A 20,086-nucleotide genomic window follows, 5' to 3' on the forward strand; every position below is an offset into this window, starting at 1 on the left:
ATGGATAAGTAAGCTAAGAGAGAGATCAAGTTAAAAACACATTTTCTTCCAAATCACATCAACTGGGCTTACCAACAATGTTTAAGAAATTACATCATTCTCAGATAGACCACAAAGGATCTGCAGTGTCATCAATAATCAAAAGCATTGACAAAGTCAATGAGTGTATGTTGCGACTGTGACATCTTTATTGCAGAAATTTGTATAAAATTCGAGAAAATTAACATTACAAAATGAAAAAAGAAAAACTTGGGAAAATGTAAAAAACATTCCTGTTCAGTTTGTGCCATCACAGATGCCTCGCATTACTTGAAAGCGGGAAAAGAAAGGGTGAGATTATGCTGCAGACATGATGCAATCAATGGCCTGCTTACAAATTCCGGTCATTGTAGCCTCAGGTCCATAAACCTGCAACCAGAAGGGAAAATTACATAATACATTAAGTTCCATATAGGAAACTAAAAAAGGCTTTTTCGAGTAGGAACACGCAGAAGAGAAAGCCTCAGTTAGAGAAACCATACAAGTATAAGAAAACAGAACTACAGAATAATGACGGTAAGAAATTCAATATGGTATCAGTACAACGTAAATCACATAAACCAGGTAGAGACACCAAAAATGCCCATGATTCTTCAAATTATTATCTCAGATATTACTTTTTATTCAACATTGCACTTATGAAATACATAGTAACTACAAAGTTCGAGTGCTAGACTGATGAGAACCTATTACCCTTTTTTCCCGGTAAATGAGGCCCTTTGTGTTAATATCAAAGCCAAAGCCACTATACCTCCAAATTAATAATGAATTTTTTTTGCCTTTGCACGGAGTTTAGTCTATAGAATATACCTCATCGTTCTATTCTTCTTAATTTATTTTGGATGCAAACACTTCCATATAATACAAAAGGTCCCAATTTTTTCTGAACTGCAGGTGGCAATTTATTAGTTGCTTTCCACATATAACAAGTGGTACAGCTACTTATAGTTTATCATAAGGTAAAGACAATCAAAAGCCTAAAACCAACTAAACGTGACAACGTATCCAGAAAGTAGAATGCTATCTCATACCTCAAGGGGAACTCCCAGTTCCTCTCCCAAGGCACGCATCTTTGCCAAACCGGTCTGATAGTTGGGACCACCTCTTCGAACATAGATGTGCATTCTTGATGCTTTTAACTTAGATTCCTGTCCAAGAAGTAATGCAACTTTTAAGGTAAATTAAAAAAACAAATTATTGAATGGCAATTCATATAATTTAACTTGAACACACCTTCTCCCTGAGAGCACGAATAATCCCATTGAAAGTAGCAGCAACATCAGTGAAGTTAGCAATACCTCCCCCAATGAGAAGGGCTCTCTTACGACCATCAGGATCCGCAGTTGCACACTGCAACCAAAAAACAAATGGTTATTGTTAGAACAATAAAATTGATGTACCAAAGCTTCTAACTTTGCACAGGAAGAACATGAAGCTTAATTTCTTACATCAATGACAACTCTGGCATATTGCAACACCTCCTCCTCATTTGGAGCACCACTATACTCTGCATAATTACCAAGCTCTGTTGCATAACCTAAATCTCCAACCTAGTTGAACAGAAAGGAAAAATCATAAAAAATTATCATCAATGTGTGAATTTTTCCAACAATAATATTTAAGTGTGTCTCATTTGACATATGATGAGTGGAGGATTGGGGGTTACAATATTTGAAGTACTCACAGTATCAGCATATATTACACTTGCACCACCTCCAGCTACCATTGTCCAGATGCGTCCTTTAGGGTTCAAGACGGTAAATTTCAAAGATGCACTAGTCTGCAATGTAAGCACAATAATATGATTAATACATTTGGTTTTGTCCGATGCAGAAGCAAACTTCAATTTCCAGACCGAACTGTGTCTATGTTGAAAAAACCAAATGATAGCAATTTATCTAAGAAAATACAACCACCACCAACAAGCCTTTTTCCCCACTACTTGGGGTCGGATACATGAATCCTATGTTTTCATTCCACTCTATTTAAGGCCATATCCTCATTCAAAAAGTACATGCTATCATATAATCCCTTACTAAATTTGCCGCCTTCCTCTACCCCCAATAGTACCCTCAATGTGGACTATATCACTCTTCCTAGCTAACGCACTTAAAGGTCATCTTTGCACATGTCCAAATCATATTAACTGATTTTCTCTATTTATCTTGAATTTGTGCAACTCCAACCATCTCTCGAATGTGATCATTTCTAATTCTATCCTTCCTAATCTTACCGCATATTCATCTCAACATTCGCACTTCCGCCACTCACCTTATGCATATGTTGTTTCCTAGCTGCCCACATTCTATGCCATAAAGTATGGCTGGTCTAATAGTTGTTCGATAGAACTTTCCTTTCAATCTAAAGGGGATATGCTTATCACACAATATAGTAGATGCAATCCTCCATTTAACACATCCTATCTTGACTCTATGATTAATGTCATCACAGGATGGGTTAAACGGATGAATACATCTAGTATATTATGTGATAGGCGTATCTTCTTAGGATTGAAAGAAAATGGAGCAAAACAAAATGCATCTACTAACCCTGGGTGGTTGAGGGGTGGGGGAAGAACAAGTTGTATCTACAGTTAATAAGCTTATTTCTTAATTACGTGGATGTGAATTTGGGCTCAATGGATTTACATAAAAGGCTAAAGGGACACTATTTAAAATTGGAAAACGTATAGCCTCTTGGCTCTTGCACAACCATTAACAATATTTGAAGGCTCTTACCTGAACATTAAGAGGTATACTTCCAAGAATATCATCACCAAGCCAATTTAAGGAACTTAAGGATTTGTAATCAAATAGTCTTGCCCTTAGTTCATCACTCAAAGACTTATTAACTAGAAGGGGAACGCAAGAACAGTTTATGGCGTTAAATCTTCACAATCAAAATCAACCGGTGCACATATCATTAAAATCATTTGAGTGAATAACAACAGAAGCACTCGTGCTTACAAAGAATAATAAAAATAATCATTAATCACAGAAAATTTCTATGACAAAATACATGCATGATATTTTTTTAAAATTTTTTATGAACTTACTTTTTCGTCCAACGTATGTACGAAACTTTCTGTTGGGCTCAGGACTCTGCCGAAAGGCAAAGGAAACTCTATCTTACCCCACCTGAAAGAATAAAAAAAGTTATAATAACATAGCAAAATCTACAGGGTATTTTTAAGATGAACAGTTCAGAATTTAATTTACTATGTATTAAACAACAAGCACATACTTCTTAAAGTTCTTAAAAGCAGCAGTGTCATCCAATTCCCCTCTCATATCCAATGGGAATGGCTCCCCATTGACAAGGGTAAAGGGATTCATCTCAAGGAAACTGAAATCCAGATCTGTGAACAAAATAATGAAAGAAATAGAAAGTAAACAGCGTCATTTTCAGAGGATGACCACCTCTTAAACAAGCATCAACAATCATACGCTGAGGAGGGGGAGGGGGGGACTATATTTAACATCTTTTCCTCCATCAAATTGCAAAAATTCCAATTAGTTTCTACCCACGAAAAATCATGAGAAGATCCTTACATCATTTGCATATTTAGAGAACTTCACTGGATGGCGAAGGAGAACTAATCCTTTGAGTGTAATTTTTTATATTTCACAAATGAGGCAGGAAACAAGCATTTTCCATCCTTGAGTACTGCCTACCTTGAAATACAGCAAAGACGCCCATTATGAAATCGCCAATTTTCCCTCGAACCTGAATCCAAGAAAGGTACAAACATCACATTATATCCAAATTATGGAGAAAAGAGAAAAAGAATGAAGAATTTCAACTAATAAAATGTTGGAAGATGTGGAAAAGAAATAAGAACAAGTAATAAGCAGATGAGAAGACATTAGATGTCTCCATTATGTAGAGAACATGAAACACCTATAAATTCCTATAAGTTACCAACTCCATGAAAACTCAAATTCCATATTTTGAATCATGGCAACTAATGTCAAGGTGCATGAATTATACATCCATGGAAAAAAACAACTATTGCCTTGTTTGTGTGAAGAAAGCTTTCAGTATCACCAATCTAGATGAGTCATTCCAAGTTAAAATGATGACAAAGAACTTGAAAATTAGAAAGAACATATTAAAACTTACCTCCAATGGAAGTGTAGCGATCAATGGAGCACATGCATCCAGTGTCATATGTTTTTCCGTTGGAAGGATTACAGTTTTGACCTGTACCAGTAAAAAATTGAATAATGCCAACTTTAATGCAAGGACTAATAAATAATTGACACAAACTATGATTGATGGAAAAATGCATTCAAACAGAACAATAGGGTCAGACTAAGAGAAGCAGGCATAAATGCAATGACACGAGTATTGTATCAACTTACCTTGTCCCAGTTTTCTTCAATTTCAATACCCCCACATTCTGAAAAGCTAACAGTGCAGCCAAGCCTATCAGAGACAATGGAAAGGTAATATTCTTGGTCATGAGGAACAAATGGTTCGACAATGAATGTGGTAATTGGTGCCTTGCAGCCACCCATCTCTACCTGCACAGAATCCAGGTCAGGCATGAGTAGAATGAAATCGCATGCAAAGTAAGAGTTTTCTGGTAAACTTAATTAGCCCATCACCTCCACGCCAAGACGTGCTTTCACGAATTCAGCAACTTGAGCTAGATCTAAATTCAGAGCGACCAAGCCACTCTTTCCACGCTTCCCAAACAACATATCAGGTTTCACAACCAACCTTGTGGATGAAAGCCATGGTTCTTTGTTTGTTAACTCGGTGAAGTCTGTGGACTCATTCACCTAAGGAATAATTTTTTTCAGAATGACAACCGTAAGTAGTATAAAAATGGGATGTACTCAAAATATTTTCAAATGACAGGGCAATTTCAACTGTCAGTTTGCAGTAAAAGTAAACATAACTACAACAAAATGGAAGTGCCAATAAAAAAATCCTGAGGACAATTTACATTCATTTATCAAGAACATCACATTTAAGACCACAAAATCAGTATAAAAAATAATAGCAAAGTATATATGATTTTCTTTTCTTTTTAACCAATGGATTTATTGATGAGAACATAGAATTTAAACATCTGAATTTTTATAAAAGTGGAAGTGTTTTATGTTTTCTAAGTCCAATTATACCATATAAAGACTTCAAATTTTTATATAGCTTCTTTTCATAACCTCTCTCAGAACCATGTAAATAATTTTTTTTGAAATATTTCAAATGATAAAATATATTATTAAAAAATTAAAAAAAAAAAAAAAATGCAATTGCAATAAGAGAAGGCCTGAATGCACCATTTGATATTTTGATTTGAAGTTATGAGAGCAATTTTTTTTTTCTGCAACAATGAGATTCTTTTTCTTTCTTTTTTCTTTTGGCTATTTTCACTTTTATTACCTTACAAGTGCGCACAAACAAAACTATGTTTTAATTTCTTATTTCCAAAGTTCAACATTTTACCTGAATTCCAAAGAAAAACTTTTTGGAGGAATGCCATTAGCTGTCCATGGTAGCAATAATGGTAATAGCATCAATGGTAACTGCTTTTTGCTTCTAAAAGAACAATCTTTGTACTCTGATTTAAGGCAATTTCGCCAAAAAGATCATTTATTGAAATCAATTTACCAAAGGAAACCCCTGTTTTCTATATCTACTTTATTGTCATATTTTCGCTTCCAGCCTTCCAGGAGCAAAAATGAGTACTTTTCACTAGCAAATGAACCAAAAAGAAAAAAACTGAAGTAGTACAGAGATACTGATCTCAACTCACTTGGAACAATCTATAGTGTCCAAGACCAGAACAGAAACACATAATTGTCTTACAAAGATCAATCTTCACAAAAACTCAAACCAGTAATTGACACTCTAACAAAAAGCCTGAAAAGTCCACTACTTCCATTCATATATCATAAGAAAGTGGAGTGCCCCGAGCTTTTCTTGGAGTCTCAATAACAAATCTCTAGTAAAAATCATTTCAATTCAGCAGAAAATTAAAATAATAATAATAATAAAAAATCCACAACAGATATCAAACAAACTCAAATCAGATTGATGTATTCAAGTCGAGCACATGTAGAGACTTCAATTACAAACGATCATCAATAATTCTAAATATATATATATTAAAAAAGTAATAAACGAATGATAAACAGATTGATAGATAGTACAATATAGAGAGACAGAGTTTGAGAGATACCTGAGCAGAGCAGATCTGAAGGTCGATTTTGGCGAGTCGTTTCAAGTGCTCCTTAAGAAGCCTCTTGGAATCGTACTCTCTGATCTTCTTTCTAGCCATTTTTATAAAGTTCCACTAAAACCACAATGAAATTCTTCTTCTACTAGTTCTGCACAAAGAGCGAATGATATGTGACAACAATAAATACACTACTCTGATTGAATCTATATATATATATATATATAATCTAGAAGAGGTTTGCTTCGAAGAGACGAATTTACTTACCAAACACGAGAGATGGTGCAGGAGAGAGAGAGAGAGCTGATAAATATGACGATGAGTTCTGATGTGGAGTTGGTGGGCGACTTTAGCAAAGAGAAGAAACGTTGGTGCGTGTGCGTGTGCGTGTGCGTGCGCGTGCGCGTGTCTTAACTAACTCATTTGGTTAAGTGAGAGGGAAAACATGGTAAAATGATGGCGTTTGGTTAGGACTTAGGAGATGAGAGAGTAGAGCATGGTTGCAACTTAAAATGAATAATAACATTATTATATATATATATATATATATATATATTTTTTTTTTTTTTTTCCTTTTTTCGACCCTATCCTATCCTATCCTAACTCGGCAAGTCAAGTAAGAGGAAATTAATTAATTCGCATTTAACTAAATATAACTTCTTTATCCTAAAAACAGAAAAAGGAATTTGAGCGCTGATGTGAAAAAAAAAAAAAAAAAAGAAAAAGAAAAATTGCAGATGTCCAGGAACAAGCTAGAAATGCAAAGTTGGGAATCGAATTTGAACGATGTAACAAAAATTTTAAAAAAATTATAAATCAATTATAATATATATATATTAAATACTAGTCATAGTATATATATCTTTGAAAAAATTTTAAAATGAGAAAAATACAACTTAGACAAAAAATAATAATAATAAATAAATAAAAATTAATGTTAGAAAGAAAAATATGGAGAACAAAAGTAAAGAAATAAGTATAGTTATAAAATCAATTTTCTTTTATCAATTGTTTCAGTTTTTCAAAAAATTAATTTTTGGAAGAAGAAAATTAATTGCTTTGATTCTACTTCAGAAAGATACATCTAGATCAGATTAGAAAAACATAATGAATTTTAAGTCAAAAAAAAACTATTTAAAATTCAACAAGATTATTATTGAGTTATTAAACAAGATACAAATAGTTATAACATTTGTTATTCACAAAGTGACAACTAAAAGTATTAGCATATATGATATTATTAAAAGTGACAACACTTTAATTTATCTTCTTTCCAAATATTTCTAGAACTTACCAATAAAATTGTTATATAATTTTAGATAATTTTCTTGTAAATACTATTTTACAAAAATGTTTGACAAAAAATGCATCATGCATTTTTACCAAACACTAGAAACATTAGTTATTTTATTCCTTTTTTTTTTCTCTTGAATTAATATTATTAGATATTGTACAATTATAATAATGAATTACCAAAAAGAATAAGGTCTTCAACACTTTAGTTCATGTTGCATTGGAAGGTTCAAAAATTGAGTTGTATCATAACTTTTGCTAATGATCTGGGATTATAGTTTGCTGTCAATTCTTGTGGGAATAAGGTCTTCAAGGTTATTTTCGCAGCAACACTCTATTATTTATGGAATGAAAGGAATGGCAGATTTCCCACGAATATTGTTCGATCCTCTTCTATTTTATTGAAATGTATTGTTTGGGATGTCTTAGATGTTGCAAGGGTTAACCTTCAAGATTTGCTAGGATAGTTAGGAGGTTTTGGAATGTTGTGGGCTTATCTACGCTTCTCTTTACTCCTAAGGGTGTGTTTCAGTGAAATTTTTATCTCACTTTCTTTTTGTACTTTATTGTTTATTTATAAAATTTTCTTCATTTAGGAAAAAAAAATTTACCAAAAAGAAATGACTATAATAATAATGAGCTTAAATTTTTGTTTCATAATATTTAGTTAAAAGAGTGCAAGTTGAAAAAAAATTAAATTTCAAAGAGACACAAATTAAATTTATTTTCAAAATCTTTATTTTGGGTCAATATATGTGTTTTGAAAAACTTGGGGGGGGGGGGAATTAATTAATATTTAGGGGCTATTAATAGAATTTTGAAAAAAACTTGGTTGGTTAATATATGTGTCAAAAATATTGGGGGGCCAATTAAAAATTTTAATAGATTGAGGGACAAAATTTACAAATTAATTAATATTTAGGAGATAGTAAAAAAAAATTCAAAAAAAAAATTGGGAGGCCATTGCCGCTGCCGGCTCCCCAGCTCCTCCCCTATGGATGCGTGTGTTTATAGTCATGAAAAAAAGGAGGAAAATATAAGAAAGTAATAGAATTGGTTAAAAAATAAATTAAGAGCAATGGACAATTAGTCCAAAGGTAAGGGAAAAGGGGGAAAAAGAAAAGAAAAAAAAAAAAAAAAACATAAATAAATAACTGTTCTTTAATGTGAGTGGAGAGGAGAAATCAGAAATTCATTTATTATGAAAAAGGATAAAATGGATCATAAATCTCTTATCCCTTCTTTTGAAACTCCCCTAGTCCTTGAGATGCGTGCATAACTGCATACAGATATATGTATATGTGTATGTGTCTGTATAATATGTGTAAATGTGAGGGATATCGATATTGCTTATTTGAGTGACTAAAGGGGCCCTTTTTTTTCTTTTTCTTTTTTCTTTTTTTCATCGTCGTTAATTTTAAACGAAAACTAATTATTTTTTACTCTTCCTTGGTATTGCTTTTCATTTTCTTCCAATTCCTCCAATGCTATTTGATGTGATCCTGGTTACCTCATTATACTTTTGGCCCTTTGTTAATTTACTTCAAAGAATCATAAAACTTTTTGTTGTGTTGCCAAGTGGTTACGTTTCAGACCAAAAAAAAAAAAAAAAAAATGAAAAATTAACAAATTAACCAAAGTAGAGAGACTATTTATTTACTACAATAGGGTCTTGAAAGCAAAAGGTCAAGAAATTTTAAAAACTTTATGACATGTTTGGTTATTTTTAAAAAAAAAAATAGATCTCAAAATTTGCAAAACAAAAAAATTATTTTTTATTTTTAAATAATTATAAAAGACAGTTCTTTGTGCCTCTTTTAATATGAGTTTTTACAAAATAGTTTTCAAACAATTCCTAATGAATAAGCCATATTTAAAATAAATGAATATAATCGAGTCCATTCATTAACATATTCACTAGTCTAATGAGTCAACTCATAATTGTATTGAGAGAGTAGAATTAAAATCATTTATAGTTTTATTAATTACAAGAAAATTGAAAGTGTGAGTTTCACATTTACATTTCCTTACCGCAAAAATAAAAATAAAAAATAAAATTGCAATATGAATGTCCTTGCTAAGTGCTTCATAGTATAATACTAGTAATTGTTTAATTAGTAAGAAAATTTTCCCCCACTTTTAAGGGAGGTTTTAGTAATTTTAATGCCACAGTGGCTTTCAGAGTAATTTATCTCAACAACTTGTCTCTTTTCAAAAAGATTTCTCTATAAAAGGCTTAAAAGCACACTTGAACTCGCAGCTCACAAGCTCTCCCCATTTGCTTTGATCTCTTTCTACTTCTGTTTTTAAATGTTTTTTCTTCCTAATCCTTCATTTTTCATCTGAACAATCTCAATTCGATATATATATATATATATATATATATGTACACACACATACATACACTACCCACACCCACAGAGACACATATAAATCTCGAACGCTCGCGGATACCAAATTCGCCTCTTGAAGGAACTCCTGTTTGCTTAGGATGAGAAAATAAAAGAAACTTCAGAACATAGAACTAGTGGGTGTTCTGGATTAAAAAAAAAAGACTAGTGGGTGTTTAGGATGTTAGCTGTAATTTATTTCATTTAGAATTCCAATTCCCTTTCCTTCACATTTTTTGTAACCAAACAGAAAATATAATTTGATAACATTTTTCAAAAGCAACATGACAAGTTCGCCGGCAACTCAATACTTGCAGTAAAGCATGTGATACTAAACTATATGCTGATAGAAAATGAAAATGAAAATATTTGCAGTAAGGTAGTAGTAGTAAAGTGATGCAACAAGAAAAGATTGGAATTAAAATTCCCAGCATGAAATAATCAGAGCAATTGCTCCATATCACACAAAACAGAAGCTCGTATCTTGATCCAGTGCTAACTATGAAGCCAAACACTAGTTAAAATCTCGTCTTTCAAAGAAAAACAATAAATAATTGCATACAGAAATGATTCGGATGGTAAAACAAAACTAACATTATTAGGGCTAGGGATATATATTGAACATATAAATGGTGTAGACGGCAAAACACATTAACATCAAGGCTAGGGCTAAGCTTGACATTTTGTAATTTTTATTTCAGAGGCCACCATACCACCACTTTGTGCAGAAAACCAACATGTGCATCCCAGAACAGAACAGAAATACCACCATACTGATGATATATACAAGTTATTCAATAACATTATTGATAAAATCATCTGAAACAGAATCTAAAGAACAATGGATTATAAACAAAAAGAGCTAAAAGTGAGAGATACTACACTTTCCTCAAATTAGAACACAAAAAGAGATCCATGTAGTCTTCTGCAAAATAAGACGGCCATAACAAAACTGAATTAAAATGATCCGCGCAATTTGAAGTTGAACATTCATAGCCAAAAATGCAAAGAAGACATTTACTTCAAACAATAAACTGGATATTCCCCCGTTTGATCTATTTCACAATAATATCCAATCAATTTTTGTGCATGCATAATTTGCAAAATTTACATGCACAAGGAAAAGAAATATCTCATTAAGCTTGGCCCATAACCAAGGAAAGCTAGAATGATTTAAGAAATAAACTCAATTGATAAATGTTTGTTTTAATCATCGTACTCGTCATCGTCAAGCTCTACTTCAGTATCATCAGATCCACTTACGAGCGACAAGAAGACTAAAACCGCTACCAGCTGTGTTAATAAGAAGTATTTGGCTCTTCTTCTGAAGGTTTTCTCTTCCTCCGTCTTTTCCCTCTTAGGTTTGCTCTTGGGTTTTGAACCTGAATGGATTATAAACTACTAGGTCAATTCTATAACCATGCACGAAGAAGGGGGAAGAACAGAAAACTTTAAGTAGATAGTTGGGATTAGACTCTACAAACAGAAATTAATCCAAAAGAGAGAGAATCACAGAATGTGCAAGTAAAAAGTTAAACACCACAAACTGCAAGGAACGGTTATAATGAAACTTTCTCAACTGTAAGGAATGGTTTTTGTGTATTAGGGACGCGTTCCCCTTTTGAACGCTTTTCTAATATATTTTTTACTTATCAAAAAAAAAAGAAACCTCAACATTAAATCACATCAACTCTAATGTCAACCATAAATGCTCAATTACAAATGCAATTATAATCTGCTCATTGATTTAGTAAAACCTCTTTGATGTTAATAAAACTCAAATAAGAATGTTGGTTGAGTAGCCATGCATGGCTGTCTAGAAGCAGAACCCTCCTCCAAAGCAAGCAAGTCTGCGCACACATGAGGTGGATGGCCTCAGGTTGTCGACATCTCAACCTAAGTGAAACACAGTTTAAATTCGGGTTATAGTTTTTCAATAGAAGCCCAACCCAAGTCATAAAAATGTTGTCCTAGATCATGAAAATTTGGATTGGGTTTGGGCTAAAGCTCAGATTACCCACCCAAGTTGCATCCCTACGCACTAGCCAACTGTTGACAAGATCTACCAAAAAAAATTATGAACCCACCTTTTTCATTAAAAACAGAGAACTACAAACATGAGCTTAAAAAAAGCTCCAGAATACCAAAGCCATGATATGGGGATAAAGCTCAAATTAACCAACAATGTTTCAAGGAATACCTCATGCCTTGGCCGTTATGACTTATGATTCAGGGCGTTGTTTTCTTAATAGAATTTTTATTGGGCAACTGAAACCATACCGTACTAGTCTATGGTGTCTATCAACCCATGAAAATAGAAACAACTAAAAGAATAAACTAGCAGAAGAAAAAATCCATGCATGGAAAACTGAAAGTAACTTACTCCAATTTGAGGGACCTCGTTTTGGTGCATATGATGATGGATCTGAGCGGACATGTGGAATAGAAGAAGAGGAACCAGCTTCTAAGAATGACATCTGAAGTTTTTCAGCATACTGCACAAGATTATTACGCTCCAAGAGCTTGCTCCGCAGAACTGATGTTTCCTATTGGCACATTATCAAAGATTGCGGCAACCATTCTTAATATACCACAGGTAAAAGAAGTTCAGACTATTTCAATAATTTGATGGAAATCAGAAAGTTTGAACCGGACCATCTTTTACAAATATGTAACAAAAATGTTTCATCCGTTCAAATAAGTTTGTTACAAAACCTAATACATATAATACTAAAAAGACCAGAATATAGAGGATTGCATGCATTCTTCAATGACACACATCATGGTCAAGTACATTTTAGTCAAAATCACATTTTTTTCTTCTTTTCTCTAATCAAAAACCATCCTCTTCGGTAAATCACACAATTCTACATTTTTTAATTTAAAAAAAAAAAACAAGAATGTCAACAACTCTGACGCTCAATGTCGCATGTTATGGTCAAGTACACTTTGAAGTTATATGTAGATTTTACGCAGATATAATGCTAGGATATGATGTTATTTTGAAAGACAAGTAAATTAATTTCCAACGGAGTATATATGGTACACACAGACACAATTCTTAGTTGTCATCAAGGCTTTGTGTTTGAACAACACCCCAAATGGCTCCAAGCCAGCTTCTTATTTATCTATTCACTACTTCAAGTAACAGTGTGCCTCTATCATTGGCTCAAGTGTCAGCAGATCTTGAGATCCCATTAGAAGAATTTTAATTCTACTATTTTAGCAGCAGAAATCCTCCATTAACAGCTTTAATATGATTAACCGAAACTTGGGACTGTCAGTGTTTGAAAATGGATACCCAAGAGACTGATGATTTTGCTGACAACTTAATGTTTCTAGTAAAGTGGATCCGTGTAAATAAAAGCTGAAAATATTTGATGTACATCCCATATTTGACCCTACCCAGTTTTAAACAAATCTTCAATAATCAAAACTAGACATCCAACATGTGATGATAGAAGACGGAGGAATAGGAGAAGAGGAAGGGTGTACCAAATTGCTCATATATGAACTGTTAAAAGCTAGGGTCCGTCAACTGCCAAAGTGCAACATTTCACCAAAGCTCATCTATCACCAAAACAAAATGCCTACAATCTTCAATTAGATGGTTTAACCAAAACTTTCCTTAACCAAAGCTCATGTGGAAGCCGATACTTACTTAACCAAAACTTTTCCAAACTACTCGAGGTTGGCGACATGAATCTTGTTTCATCAATCAGCTATATCTTGGGCCATAACGTCAGACAAACCACGCGTTATCATATCTTCCATAAATATATCAATCCATGTTAGTTTTAGTCCCTTTTTCTATCATACCCTCAATGTAGACCGCATGTTCTTCCTTGGGTCTGCAGTTATTGGTCTTTGATGCCCATGGCAAAACCATCTTAATCGGGATTTTTCTAATCTTATTACCAACTGGCACTACTACTTCAAACATCTCATGAATGCATACATTTCAAAATTTGACCTTTCTTGTCTTACAACACACCCATCTCAACATTCATATTTCAGTCAAACTCATTTATGAATATATTGTTTCTTCATCGTTCAACATTATGTCCCATAAAGTATGCCTGGTCTTAATAATTGTTTCGAGGAATTTACCTTTCAATTTTAGGGGATGAAGAAGCCTGAATCTAAATTAAAATTTTCACAGCAATTTATAGTAGTTTGAAAACTTGAAATCATTTAACAGTCATACAGATCAACAGCAGATGGTATAAAACTAGAGTTGATTTGTAGACTCCTACTGACGTCTAAATTTTATAATTGTGGAACCCGTTAACAGCCTTAGGGACTAAAATATCATACAATCTCATGCTTGGGATCAACATTTCTATTTCTAATTTAAAAAAAAAAAAAAAAAAAAAAAAAAAAAAACAATGTACTTTCTAAGGCAACAGAAATTGGTTCTTTTTAGCATGAATGCATCTTCAATGAACCACAATCGAATACAAGAAAGATAAGAACTGCGGTACAGTTCATAAAGCACTCACGGGTAATGCTTGAAGTGTAAAAAGCACATGCCCAAGGAAAACTGCATCCAAACTTGTTGGCCTGTATTAAAGAACAACGAAAGGTGGGAACATCAATAGTGCATCAATATCATTTATCAGCTAATGACAACATTTTTATTTATTTATTTATTTTTATAAGTGAGCTCGTGACAACCATTTAAGACCATAAAAGTTGTGTGAACCATTTGACTTGTGGTTAAAAGAAATTTATAATGCCATTTCTTCAGGAGTCACCTGTCTTCAAAGAAAAAGGACCGTTCCCCTAATCTAGTTGACAAGGCTCCATAAGCAATAGTTGCTCTCCTGTAAATCTGCCCAATAAAAAGCAGTGATAATTTTATATTTAAGGCATTTGTGTATTGTGCAAGTAATAAAACGATAAAGAAAGAAGAAATAATCAATTCCCTTAGTGGGTACCCACCAAACAGCAGCAGAAACCCCCTAGAAAACGTACTTTTATAAGAGAGAGGGGAATAGAGAAGAGTGATGGAAATAGTACCTCTTCTTCTCTTCGTTCAGCATTTTCTTTTGTTATCCCAAGTTGTTGCTTTGCAACACGAGTTTGCTTGAAATATAGAAATTTTCCAATTGGCCATGGAAGATCTGAATAATAAATCTTATGTGCAGAACTGCCATCAGAACCCACCCAGAGTTCGTACATTATTGCATCTGCAAGCCATGAATTGATCATTGCCTTCATTGATAACCATTCTGGAATAGCATGGACTTCAGAATCCAAATCAACAATACCATCTTCTCTTAAGCTCTCAATAACTCCACCCTTCTCATTGTTATAGGCCACATAAACACCAGACTCAACATATGGAATTTGATCTAGCAAAATTAAATCAACCAACATGTTATGGTAACTGTGATCAATGTGCATATTTATTGATTATAATAAAATTATGGACCACTAATCATTTGCTCATGTTGAAATTAATTAGCAATTAATTTACAGAAATGCATGCTACAACAACTACACATTTCAATTAAAACAATAAATGAGTAATTCACGGTGATAAAATCATCTTTCCAAGTGAGAAATATTAAATTCGAGTTTAGCCACTCCTTTATTATGCTACAAAACATGGTCGAACAAGAATAATGTCCTCCTTCTACGAAGTGTATGAACTCAAAAAATCTTTAAACCACTATATAAAGTTTTTTGCCTTTTTGCGTTATCAATAGCCAATGTATAAATATAAGCCGGATCCAAAGAATAAATTATAGACAAGATAAAGGAGTGATTAAAATCTGAACATGCTTCTTCTGGTTATAGTGAGTATACAGCTCAACTCAATAAAGCCACACAACTCAACTCAATGAATCTTTGTGCAATTATCTAGGGTTTGCTACATCAATCATGTTTTGTCAACCATCCCATTCAAAGGCACAATTTGAGATAAGTAGCTAACCATGAGAGTCAAATCTCCCCTAACAGTTTTGGTCTTCCTCTCACCCTACCAATTGAACCATGCCACTCCTCCTCATCACTAATGCAGTTATTGGTCCTTATTTCGCATGACTAGATCATTTTAACTAGTTTTCTAACTTTTCTCTTTATTGCCAATTAGTGCTACTTCCAACTTCTCGTCAATGAGTTCACTTCAAAGTTTTTCTTTGCAATCTTGCTAGTATCCACATCAAACCCCACGTTTACAAACTCCTTGTGTATTAAATTCAAAGTATTTGGTTCCACAAAGTATGGTTGGTTTCATAATGGTGTTGTAAAATACTTTTCTTTCAGACTCCCAAATGCATGTGGATTGCAAATCACTCCAGAATTACACCACTCCTACGCCTATATGAATAACTAAGCCTAGATAACAGAAATGTTCATTTGTTAGTATCTATTTTCCATTGATCTTTTTTTTTTTTTTGATAAGTATTTTCCATTGATCTTAACTGCTTCTGCATTACTTTTCTTCTTGTCAGTTTATTTTTCTACTTCTGGTTGCTAGTTTCGTTCCATAAATGAAATATTTCCCCTTATCTAGCTATCTTAAACCCTCTCAAATTCCAAAATTTTACCCCTAACTTATATATCATTATCCCCAACTTAGTTTAAACTATGTGATTCACTGGCTTACTCAAAAAAAAACCAGCTACAGAAGAGAAACACTCATATACCAGAAGTCGTAGCAAAGTAACACTCCATAGATTACCAGTTCAGTAATTTTAAACAGACATCCCACTAAGGAGGAAGCACTAAACTTGGTAACAATCCAATGATCGTCAAATGCCCTCTTAAGATTGAACTGTTGAAGGCTTCTTAAACTCTTCCCTTCTCTCTTTTTTTGCTACATTATACAAAGCCTTACTTCTGAAAGAACACTCTGTAAGATTATAACATGTTTGAAGAATTTATATGTGCCAAGGAAAGGGGAAATTTTGTCAAATTACACTGTCACCCCTTCAAAAGATTGGTCCAATGATACAAGCACATCCAAGACGAGTGTAAATCATGACAACCAGTCCACTTGACACGATAAGGCCAGGCAGAACCACTGGGACACAAATTAGCACATAAGAGCAGCTGTTTCGTACGAATAAAGCCATAGGTTTGGTTTGTACAAGTTTATTCATATTACTACCCCTAATGGCTGAACCCCAAATGGTTGATGGCATTTTTAGTTGTAAGTTTATGTTTGTCATACTTTATTTAGTATTGACTTTAGTTTATGTATAGTTGTTATGTTCCTAGTCTATTCATATTCCATTAGAAAATCGCGGTTTCTAGCAAGCCAATCATTTAAAATAGCCCTCCAGATAAGTGCCATTTTTTTATTAAATAAAAAATAAAAAAATGGCAACGATGAATGATCTACGAAGCACAGAACACTTCTAAGAAGGATGCACATTAGTGTCAAACATCAACACTTCTCAAATACTCCTAGACACCTTCCTGCCACAACCCCAGACGTGTTAAAAAATATCATTATTTTTTATATAATTGCGAAAATGTAACCAACAAAGCTTCCATCTATCCATCACATCTAGGTTATCCATGCTTACATAATCAAAACAAGATAAACAACCGTCCCTCATTATAAGTGCATTCTAACTTGCTATTATCCAAGAATTTTGTTGAAAACGAATTTTGTTTTCAAGGTAATGCAAATATGACAAAATGGACTTGCTTGATTTGTAACTCAGAAAACAGTTCTCAATAAAAGAGAACATAAAACAGTTTTCAGAGAACAATAAAAGACCGTTCCGCCTTTTTATATCTGATTGAGTTAACCAAGCTAAAAAAAAATACAATGTCACAAAAAACAAAAAAAACCCATCAAGACACGTGATGAATTAACATCAAACAGAACACCATTCGAGAACTAGATAGCACCAAACAGGGAAGGAATAGAAACATGAACACAAGAAGAAATTACACAATTACATATCTTGAGATACATACATACACACATATGTATAGAGAGAGTACCTGAATCAGGGTGAATTAGATTGTAATCCAAGTTAAAGGGAACTTTCGCAAATCTTAGATAAATGTAAACGGGCAAGCATGACGGGCACGCAGTTGGCAAACCAAAACAGGGTTTTCTAGTCACAAGAGTCAGTTCTCTGTTGTTAACTTCATCCATGTGTATGTATATGTGTATAAATGACCGCACTGAGCTCTCTCCTCCTTTCTCTGATTCGCTAAACTCTATTCAGAATAATGAAAAAAAAGGAGTTCAATTGGAGAAGAAAGAGATGTTAAACCCTAGTGTTTTGATGCAATCACTTGTAGGGTTTCTTGACCGAGGAGTGACTGTGGGAGTAAAACCCTTATTTTGGGAATTGTTGGATGCCGCGTAACGAATTGAGGGTTAAAAAAATAATAATAATAAAAAATGTCAGGTTTCGAATTAATTTAATTAGGCTCCAAGAAATGTGTCACGCTAACATTTTGTACACATAATGCCTCCCTAATTTATAAATTACTTGGGTTAAAAAATAAACAAATTTTTAACATATAAAATAAACACGCTTTTGCTTTAAAATCCTTTACTATTTCAACCCAATCGCAGTTTTCTTTTCTTTTCTTTTAAAAAAAAAATTCCCAGAACAGTACTTCAATTTCTTTTGTTTGGTGGCAAAAGTAAAATAAAGAAAAAATAAAAGTAGCATAAAACATCATTAATCTAATTTTATCCAACCTTTTTTTTTCTTTAAAGTTAATTTATTCACCATATAAGGTAGTTGTAGGATTTTGTTATTACTATTATTATTTATTTAAATTTTTTTTATGATAATATCAGATCTCTGAGAACATTCAATAAATTATCACCGAGCACGTGTAATCCTCCCCCATCCCACATTCACAGGGTTCATAGTGCGGAAAATATAAGATATAAAATAAGAAGATGAAATAGAGAAAGATTAAAAACACAGTATCTAGATGGTTCGGTCTATATGCACGGATCAAAAGCTATTAAGCTACATTTCTCTTATTAATTTCTTGATATGTTTACATTGTATTGATACACAATATATGAGAAATAAAGTTACAGACAAAAGGAATAAATCAAAGAAGAAATAAGGGAAACAAAAGGAATAAATCAAGAGGAAATCAAAGATTAAAGAAAGAAAAACCGAATATAATATATATATATATATATATATATATATATATTATAATTGAGTAAATCAAGGAGAAAAAAAAACAGAAAACAAATATAATGCATATGTATAATAACACTCTTTCTCATGAACTTACCATCATTATTATTATTATTATAGTCAAATAGTTTTACATGTTTAATTTCGTCAATTTGAAAATTACTGTTCTCATTTCAAAAAAATGGTGGTTGAAAATTGTTTTTAGGGTGCAAACAATCCCCCGATCTTTGCATTCTCTGCATTGTTAATTACCTGATCTTTGCATTGTTAATTAGATTAGATGTTGGCCACTATTGTGATATGGAGGCATTTGAATTAGATAGGAAGGCCACAAAACATATTTTGTAGGATATTCATGCCTAGCTTAGATAGTTGGAATTAGGGCTTGGCATGTGTAGAGAATTAATTTATATCTAAAGTGTTTCAGAGTTGTATAAGGTGAATTCTAAAATGTTGTAGGATTTTATAGTGTGAGGGAGATTCTAGAGAACTAGAAAACAGCAGAGACTTGAGTAAGGCATCTAGCAATCGATTATGGAACAAATACCTATAAATAGGATAGCAGCCTAGCCAATTAAGTTCCAAAGTGGGTGTAGAGCAAAACGTCTTTTATGTGATTTATTGTTGAGTTCTGATTAGTGTTTATAGGCACATCACGGAAGTATATGATGTATGTAGGTGGTATGTAGTTGATTTATTTCTTCAAAACAATTTAGTTTTTTTTATATTTTGGAATATAAAATTTTTTGACTTCTTTTTCTTATTTTTTTTCATTTCAAACTTATAAGGTTTTGTAGACTTTTAAAGAAATGGTCCATTTTAATTTTTGTTTTTATTTTTTAAAATTGTTGAGACTTTGATATATATTTGTCCTTTTTTTTTTTTGCTTGCATTTAATCTTATAATCTCTCTCATGATAAGAGCTCTCCTTTTAAAACTCTTGCATTGAAATACATATTAAATAATTTATTTACCAATCTCAAAAATATTATTTCAATCAAATGGTTAAGTAGGAATGACTCTTCTCA

The 20,086-nt window shown here is 32.8% G+C and overlaps 2 protein-coding genes across 2 annotated transcripts; both read right to left on the bottom strand.

Annotated features, from left to right (window-relative positions):
• Positions 1–25: 25 nt before the first annotated feature.
• On the bottom strand, positions 26–6,652 carry LOC132299549 (ATP-citrate synthase alpha chain protein 2). Its single transcript, XM_059796248.1, has 13 exons — positions 6,497–6,652; positions 6,233–6,380; positions 4,650–4,826; positions 4,404–4,565; positions 4,162–4,242; positions 3,714–3,765; positions 3,283–3,397; positions 3,095–3,176; positions 1,724–1,819; positions 1,488–1,589; positions 1,273–1,389; positions 1,071–1,187; positions 26–408 (listed from the first exon to the last, which is right to left on the bottom strand). Exons 2-13 carry the CDS (start codon positions 6,329–6,331, stop codon positions 337–339), a joined length of 1,272 nt encoding a protein of 423 aa, XP_059652231.1. The 5' UTR covers positions 6,332–6,380; positions 6,497–6,652; the 3' UTR covers positions 26–336.
• Positions 6,653–10,666: 4,014 nt separating this feature from the next.
• LOC132299550 (mitochondrial outer membrane import complex protein METAXIN-like) lies at positions 10,667–18,255 on the bottom strand. The gene is made up of 6 exons (XM_059796249.1): positions 17,881–18,255; positions 14,935–15,269; positions 14,670–14,746; positions 14,415–14,475; positions 12,296–12,458; positions 10,667–11,294 (listed from the first exon to the last, which is right to left on the bottom strand). Exons 1-6 carry the CDS (start codon positions 18,035–18,037, stop codon positions 11,119–11,121), a joined length of 969 nt encoding a protein of 322 aa, XP_059652232.1. The 5' UTR covers positions 18,038–18,255; the 3' UTR covers positions 10,667–11,118.
• Between the last annotated feature and the right edge of the window lie 1,831 nt (positions 18,256–20,086).

The sequence above is a fragment of the Cornus florida genome, unplaced genomic scaffold, assembly GCF_030987335.1.
Source record: "Cornus florida cultivar Cherokee Brave unplaced genomic scaffold, ASM3098733v1 CherokeeBrave_3.0.0_Hap2_Chr03, whole genome shotgun sequence".
Lineage (NCBI taxonomy): Eukaryota > Viridiplantae > Streptophyta > Magnoliopsida > Cornales > Cornaceae > Cornus > Cornus florida.

Bases quoted from the DNA above. Each gene is read 5' to 3' on its own strand.
- LOC132299550 (XM_059796249.1), bottom strand. From the start codon at position 18,037: ATGGATGAAGTTAACAACAGAGAACTGACTCTTGTGACTAGAAAACCC. The intron at 14,747-14,934 runs GTACTATTTCCA...TTTATTGGGCAG, and splicing joins CTGAACGAAGAGAAGAAGAG to ATTTACAGGAGAGCAACTAT. The intron at 12,459-14,414 runs GTGAGTGCTTTA...ATGTGCCAATAG, and splicing joins TTACACTTCAAGCATTACCC to GAAACATCAGTTCTGCGGAG.
- LOC132299549 (XM_059796248.1), bottom strand. From the start codon at position 6,331: ATGGCTAGAAAGAAGATCAGAGAGTACGATTCCAAGAGGCTTCTTAAG. The intron at 4,243-4,403 runs GTAAGTTGATAC...TTACTGGTACAG, and splicing joins TTGAAGAAAACTGGGACAAG to GTCAAAACTGTAATCCTTCC. The intron at 1,188-1,272 runs GTGTGTTCAAGT...CTTCTTGGACAG, and splicing joins TTCGTGCTCTCAGGGAGAAG to GAATCTAAGTTAAAAGCATC.